This window comes from Archocentrus centrarchus, chromosome 9 (genome assembly GCF_007364275.1).
Source record: "Archocentrus centrarchus isolate MPI-CPG fArcCen1 chromosome 9, fArcCen1, whole genome shotgun sequence".
NCBI classification, from domain to species: Eukaryota; Metazoa; Chordata; class Actinopteri; order Cichliformes; family Cichlidae; genus Archocentrus; species Archocentrus centrarchus.
In genome coordinates this window covers 25,425,510-25,433,418 of record NC_044354.1, presented here as the reverse complement: position 1 = coordinate 25,433,418, position 7,909 = coordinate 25,425,510, and the positions used below count along the sequence as shown (strand labels likewise).

General features: G+C 44.5%; 1 protein-coding gene across 5 annotated transcripts in view; it reads right to left on the bottom strand.

The window, feature by feature from the left end:
• Nucleotides 1-308: 308 nt before the first annotated feature.
• Nucleotides 309-7,909, bottom strand: part of tet3 (tet methylcytosine dioxygenase 3) — a 43,368-nt gene continuing 35,767 nt past the window's right edge. For 4 of the 5 annotated variants that reach the window (XM_030737180.1, XM_030737182.1, XM_030737184.1 and 1 more), the window contains 2 exons: nt 7,553-7,907; nt 309-7,289 (listed from right to left, as the gene is read on the bottom strand). In XM_030737180.1, coding sequence (XP_030593040.1) covers nt 5,476-7,289; nt 7,553-7,907 — 2,169 coding nt within the window. In that variant the 3' untranslated portion in view covers nt 309-5,475. The remainder of the gene's footprint in view (nt 7,290-7,552; nt 7,908-7,909) is intronic. The other variant, XM_030737183.1, reaches the window with a different exon arrangement.

Below are 7,909 nucleotides of genomic sequence, written 5' to 3'. Positions count from 1 at the left end.
TATATCCTTGAGATGACTCTTCACTGAGGTGCTTGATGAGAGTGGAGAGAAGGAATCAGTGAAACGATACAAGTTAGACTCTTAGACTCTCCCTGTGATTCAAACTAGAATCAAAACACAAAGTCACCACCAAATGAAAACACTTCCACGCATGCATTTCACTTCAATTTTATTATTTATCGCGCAACATAAAACAATATCGTGGGTTTTTTTTGTTTTGTTTTTTTAACCACATACACTATGTATTCACATAATACACCATACAGCTACAAAGAGAGAGAGACTGAACAAAAACACTTTTTTTTTCTTTTTTTTTTTTACATACTGCATCCTTGACGTGAAAAATAAAGAACCAAGAACAATCCTAAAACTCAAAGGAATGTAGCTGCCAGTTGTGTTGGTTCATTTTCTTTCATTCTTTTTCTCTTTTTTTTTTTAATTTTGTGGGCCAGCGTCAAGTCTCTATCCCAAATTTCAAGTGTTCATTAAACTTTTATAAGTTTTAAAAGTGGGCCGTTACACAATTAGATGTGTATCTACGTGTGTTTATCCATATCTGCGTGTGACAAACTATACAAGGATTAGGAGAAAGAGAGTGAGTAAAGGAAGTGCATCACTTGGGAGAGGAAGAGGGAGGCAGTACGCAATTTTTTTTTTTTTTGTATTGTTCAAATATCTTAGCATTCAGTTAACATGAACATGTACAACATACTCAAAAGATAATTTGAATAGCCTCTGGTACTTGCACGGTACCAAATGTAAAACCCAGCTAACAGTCTTCATATAATATGATTCTATATCTCGTCCTATTTTAAATGAATTCAAGTACAGTATGGAATGAAGATTAATAGAGAATGTAATCAACAGTTTGAGTGCACCACCTGCCCTCAAAAAGAGATGTAAATTTGTAGCGTTGTAACAAAAGACTTTTCATAAAGTCAGCACCAGGGCAGCTTCCCTTCCTGCGAAACTGCTTTAATCAAAAGTATAGTTCTCTTGACATTCGAAGAGCTCAGAAAAATATTTGTGGTAATCATTTATCCCTCGCTTTTTTTATTTTTATTTTTATTTTTTTTACACAGTGAATTTTTAAGGTATAGCATCATAGCACCAGCTGAACCGGCCCACCCCCACCCCCACACCCCAGGATCTCAGTACATGTTTGCTTGGGAGGTGGTGCCTCTCATGAGAACCATCCACCAAACTAGTGAAGCATTTAGAAATGTACAAAGTCAACAAAATAGCATGTGCACCATATCCTCAGCACCCTTTTGTTTCGGTGTGTGTGTGTGTGTGTGTTTGTGTGAGTAATGTATGGGCAAGTCTTAGGCTCAACAAACAAAATGGGCCCTGTTGCTGTACTACCAAACTACTGTTAGACATTGTGTGCATCATCGAATCTTAAAGACAATTGAAACATCTGTTGTCTTCCACGGGGCGGGGGGGGGGCTGTGATTTTTCTGCCACGTGCACACTTGGCTATTACAAAAGCTCGAGCAGATATTAATGACAGAAACATCTAAGCAAGCAGCGAGGCAGCAACACAACTGACAAAGACTGCTGGGAAATAACTCGTTAAAACATCGCCCAGTGTTTCACCTCAGACTGGCTCTGCAGCAATCAGTATGCTCCCCGACGCCCCCGCCCCCTCCCTCTCCCCAAGTTCTACACATGAATGGCGGTAAAATTTGGAAGGGCGTCTGATATTAAAAGAATAGCTCATCATTTCACAATTTCCCATTCGCTGTCCTGTTGACAATCAGAAGACAAACCCAGTAAGTGCTGTTGAAGCCGCAGCCATCAGACAGCTGAGATTAGCAGAAAGACCGAGCACAGAGGAAACGGCAAAAGGTGACAAAGTCTGCCTGTCGGCTGCTTTAGAGCTAAATATGGCTGTTTTTTCTCTCTCTCTCTCTTTTCAGGGGACTGTGTACCAGACAGTTTCCAGGTTGGGAGCAGTGACTTCTTTTAATATCTGCTGGTGGCCTTGTTACCCAAGGAAGCAGCCTGGCACATAACTCCCTGTAAAACCACAATTTCAGCAGCTTAAACAAACCTTACACAACGTGTGTTAAAGAGCTTCAAAGGTGCTGGTAGTTAAGATTTTTTTTTAGGTTTGCCGTTTCCTCGTGATTTCAGTCACTGCTAAGCTAAACTAATCAGCTGATTAAGTCGAGCTGTTTACCGCTTATCGCGCTCAGGGCGGCTGATTTAGGTTTGTCCTTAGCTTAATGACAAAGTTCCCTGCTGTTGGGAATCACATAATTAGAATTTTGCTCTTTTTTTTAAATAGAAATATGATGCTGTCATGAACCTTTCATGAGTTTAAGAGTACTTAAAAAAATACCACAAAGCTGTTAAACTAAAACTAAATTCATACATTTGCACAACTGCAACACAGGAAAGCTTCTATTTTCTCTTTACTGCTGTCAGGGAGTCAGCTAAGTTACATAATTGGGCCGACTAATTCATTTTCAGAAATTTCCAGGGCTCTGTCAGTCACATGCCGACAGGGGGTACAGTACTTAGGAAAGCAAAACAGCAGAGTTACTAAGCACAGATTTACATACATTGGGGCCAAGTGTTGTTTACTGATGTTTAGGGCTTCCAAAATACCCCCATGTCATTCATGGTTTTGTTACTTTCCTCACAAGTTAAATAATCTTACCTAAATAGTTTGATATTTACATTTTTTTTTTTATCTCTCTCTTGAGAAAATTAAAAAAAAAAGAAAAAAACAAAAGCTTCAAGTTGTCAATAATCGGCTCTTTCTGTTTGTCATTAAAATCAAGATTAAAAGTGCTTTTATAAATCTTTTCTTCTTTATGTACAATTTGTATTAGCTATATAAAAAATGATGAAAAAAAACAATAACATCAAAGACAATCATTATCATTATCACCATGTAGTAATAAATAAGAGTAAAAAAAAAAAATAAAAGCAGGTTAAAATGAGTGTGGAGATCTGAAGCACACAAAGGGACATGCATGATTCTCTGCCCTCAGTAGCAAGTCGTGATTGTGACCAGTGTCTCTACAGCATGAGGTAGAGAGCTGGAGAAAATCGGGAGAGGTAACAGGGTCTTACACAGATGACCAGGGCCTTGACCCAAACAACCACCCAGCAGCTGGGAGTCGGCTTGCATCAGTAGTCTCTCATTTTCATTTCTGACACATGTTGCAGGGGAACCATGTGAGCACGAAGAAAATAAAAATGAGTGATTTACGGGACTCTCGCCAGGCTATCAAATAGTCTCTCTCTTTGGCTCTTCTCTTTCACTTTCAGACGCACTCGCGCACAAAGTGAGAGATCCATTATTTGATGCGTCTGCATTCAGCGCCAACCCCTGGAAGCTACAGAAATGTTCTACAGTTTCCCTTTATCTCTCAGTACTATCTTCTCTGTGAAAAGCACTGCTAATGGGTTACCAAGACATGCAGTGAATGACTGTGCTTTCTCTGCCCTGTACAGTGTACTTTGTTTGAGACAAAAACCACTACATGCCACAACAAACTGCAAAAACTCCTCAAAAGGAAACCAGTTTTTGAGCCCAGTGTGGAGCGGAACCACATGGTGGCCATTTTGATTGGCTGGCTCTGTGGTGACAAGGTGCCTGCGGAAGGACACGCCTCGCTCTGCTCAAAGATGACAGCACCATGCAGAGAAAGGAGTGGGCCCTTCACAGTAAATCAAGTGTAATAGGAGAGCACCAGAGTGTGTGTATGAGCACCAAAAGCACTGCTGTCCCAACACTGTTTCCTTCTTCTCTAACCCTGGATGGGTTTCCCATAGGCATCTCCAGACTTTGTTCACATTTGTGGCACATTTGTAATGTCAGCTTTGCCTGGAGCTGCTTCATTAAGTCCCATCCATGCTCAGAAAACAGGGTGCAAGGCCCCCCCTCTACTGGCCATGAGTGGTTAAAGCAACAAGGCAAGGCTGCCATCTAAATGAATCCCAAGTGCTTATAGGCTTGTTTTTACACACCACTTGAAACGGCAGTCGACGCTGCCCTCTAGCGTTTACACTGGGAAGTGCTCACTCCTACTTGAATGTTATAGGAAGATACAGAGTGCCATCTGCTCCATCTCTGTGTGGATAACAGATCTGGGTTAAACGGCTTTCACAAACAGTATTTTGGCCTCTGTGGAGTACCAGATATGAGAACCACAGTTCTCCGCACAGGAAAACATGGCAAGCAAAAGAAAGCATTTGTGAGATAATTCATTAGGGCTTTCCATAGCACCACACATGTTCTGCACCTCTGTGCCAAAGCAGTAAATCCCAATGTTCTGGTACGCCACCTGGGCTGAAACGAAATTATTTAGTTGCAAATACTATTCGAGCCAAATTTAAGTTAGAGCACCTAAATACAGCATCAACTGCCATGAAGAGTAGCGGAAATCGATCAGAGCAGGAAGCTGAGCACCAGTCAAAAGCTAGAAGGGTGAGTAGGAGGAGCACATCATCTGACGACAAGACAAGCTGCAAGGTTTTCTCGCAGCGGGGTTTAACAGTTCTTTTGAAACTGGGCACTATTTTCTCCCTTTTTGCATCACAATAATTGGTTACAGACACAACACCCAACTAGCGGCCTTTTGCTGGGTACCCGGAGCCAAAGAGCTTCGGTTAATTCCTGCCTTTCCCTCTTTCTTTCATTGTTTTAAACATTTATGCAAATAGTTGTTTATTAGAGTGAAAAAGTAGACTGTCAGTGGTGTATTTGACAGTGGTGATGCTGGCTGACTTACTCATTAACAATAAAAACTTTTGATCACAATCCTCATAATGGTGGTAAAATTGGGAATATTCTTTATGAGGCCCCAAAAATAGCTTTACAAAGTAAAACCAAAGATTGTGATCACTGTATTGTTGATTTTTCTGCCGTATCAGGGAGATAATGGCTCCTCCTCATCTAAATACAGCTTTAAGATTAATAAGAACAAAGAAAGTCAAATGGAAAAAAAAAGGGTGCACATTTTCCAAACATGGAAAAAAAGCAACTGTCCGAGTCTGTCACACTCAGACTGATTGATTTAACAAAAATACAAAACCAAAAACAATCACCTCATTAATAATAACATTAAAGAAAAGAGCAATAATAAAAAACAAACAAGTCTTCATTATAATAATACCTGTAATAACAACATTGACAGTAACAATCATAATAATATTGATAATAATAGCAATAATTAGAATCATTATAATTCTATAAACAAGAAAAAGCAATGGAGTTCCTCTCCAGGGAAGCGAGAGGAAGAGCACCACAGGCAGTGTGTCTGAAGCCCAAACCACTGCCTGACATGAGGTAAAAAACAATAAAAATGTCCCCTCCTCCAAGAGGACTGTAGAGGGGGCAGGATGGAGAGATGCCAGACTGCGGGACAGCTGAGAGACATTGATTCTGCTCAGTGCTCTCTCCAGCCCTCCACTGCACCACTCTGTAGCTGTCAGTCTATCTGTGTCTGTCTGTCCTCACACAAAGTGGCTGTAGGGCCCAGTGAGGCGGGTGAAGGCATAGGGAGACACAGTAACCACAGAGGTGGTGTAGAAAGTGGGGGCTAACCGCGTCACTGGCCCCTCCTTCTTGTCTTTAGATTGTCCAGGTCCTGGACTAGCGCCTGCCACCATAGCACCCCATTTGCGTTTCTTCCCAAGTGTCTTGATATCTTCCTGGGAGAGGCCAAGGAGAGCTGCTTCCTGCTGCCTCTGCAGCGCTCGCTCTGCCAGCAGCTTCATTTTGGCCTCCCACAGAGCCAGGCCGTGCATGGGCTGGTTGAGGTTCTTGTGCTGGTAGAAGACCAGGGAGATGCGGGAGGGGTGGGAGCGGTCAGGCCTTTTGAGTGGAGTGGTAGCATGTAATTCCCGACGGGCACATTCAATGAGGATGGAGCCATGGGCCGGTGCCACTGCTACGCCGCCAATGTAAGGGTCCAGGAAGTTGTGCTCGCTGTCAGACCAAACCTCATCCTCATCCTCCTCACAATTCTTGGTGCTCTCAGCATCGCTCTCTGCTCGGCTGGGGGTGTAGCAGGACTGATCTGACTGCTGCAGGGCATCAGGGAAGAGGCGACCCTCAGGAGCAGGAGAAGGGGTGTTACCCGCCACTGAACCACCAAAAGATTTCCAGGCTTTTTCTTGGGGCCCAACAGGAGTGGAACACCGACTTTCTCCAGTCTTGCACCAGATCTTGTCAGGATAGGCTCCTGCAGGATTGCTGTGCTTCAAACCAGGGCTAAAAGCTGCAGGCCCCATGGCCCACGCATGTGGCTGTGGACTAGGAACGGGGCTTGGCCAGTGCCTAGGGGTGCCTGGACGTGGGGTGCTTGGCTGTGGTGTAAGTCGGCCTGAGTGAGAGGCACCAGGCTGTGGGGTAACAGGGTGAGGGGTGCTTGGACGAGGAGTACCAGGGCGAGAGGAGGCTTGATGTGTGTTAGCTTGGAGCACTGTGCCTAGTTGAGGGGATGGAGATGGAGAGGGAGGTACCTGGAGCGATGGTGATGGGGCAGGGGAAGCCCTCATGGCGTTTGAGCCAGGGTAGGATGTCCACTGCTGGGGATAAGGAGAGGCCTGCCGCTGCTGGGGATGCTGGTGAAACTGCTGCTGTTTGTCTGGGTTCAACGATGAGGCCTCGGAACTTTGTTTATGGTTTGGATGGGCATCCCAAGTGGTGGGAATAAAACTTCCATTAAGCTTGTGCCCAGGCCAGGCCACAGGCTGGGGGGTGGTTCTCGATGCGTTGGCTTCAACCTGGTTCGGCAACGTGCCTTCGTAGACTGGCACATCCATAGGCTCCTGTTTGATGAGAGGAGTGCCTCTGTTGGAGGGCTCAGAGGAGACAGAGGAAGGACGGGATTGGCTATAAACTGGAGACTGGGTGTAAGCCATGTGGTTTGGTTGGTTGGTTTGCTCTGGTTGGCTGGAGCAGGATAGGGCCATCCTGGCCTGAAAGTTTTGAATGTCAGGCTTCTGATCTACCTGGACAGCTTTACAGCCAGCTTTGGGCAAAGAGCCATTTCGACCCTCATAGGTCCTCAGCTTAGGGGGGAAAAGTGCATTGGGTGGGTAGTTGTAGTAGCCATACTGCATTGCCGGCATACTGGTGTGGTAACCATTTACTGTATCAGGTGCAGAGGGCTGGCCAGTTGGGGGGGGGCCTCCCCTTGCATAGTAGGCAGGGTTTGTATACATGATATTTAATGGGTCTGCTGCTTGCACAGAATATCCATCTATTGATCCGTTTGAGGGATCCTTTCTGATGTTGGGCTTCACCTCTTGTTTTATAACTGCTGATTGTTTGAAAGAAAAGACAGTGAAGAAAAGATAAGTTACAAACTCAGCACAACGAGCCAAATTCTCAAAGGATTTCAGCTTTTATGTATTTATTCCTTCTGTAGCCCTTTCAGTTTTCTCGCATGTTTGTAGTTTCGGGTTACATTAGGATTTGCAATCACAAAGTCAAGCAATTAAAAAAAAAACACAGAAGTCTGAGATCCTGTTTAACATGTGATTAAAATACTTTGAGTGACACAAAATCAAAACAGCAACTAACCTTTATTGCCTTGGGGATGAGGGGAACTTCTGATGCAGTCCTCATCTTTGATGCCCATCTTCTCTGGCGTCTCCCCTGCCTGCTGCATGAGTTTATTTTTCTTTTTCTCCGAAGCGGCCTTCTTTGCTTCCAGTCGGCGCTGTCGGCAAGACTTGGCAGGTTCGGGCAACTTGCGCACCTCACGACGGAAAGCATTAAGCACCTGGATAGCTCCTGTCTCCATCTTACGGCGCTGGGCCTCCTCGCTGCCGAACTCATCTGTCGGGGATATTGTGTAAAGAGGCAACACGTGGAGCTGCTCATCCTCGGGGATTTCCCCCACCGTTCGGTTGTCCTCCTTTGTTAAAGTACACACCT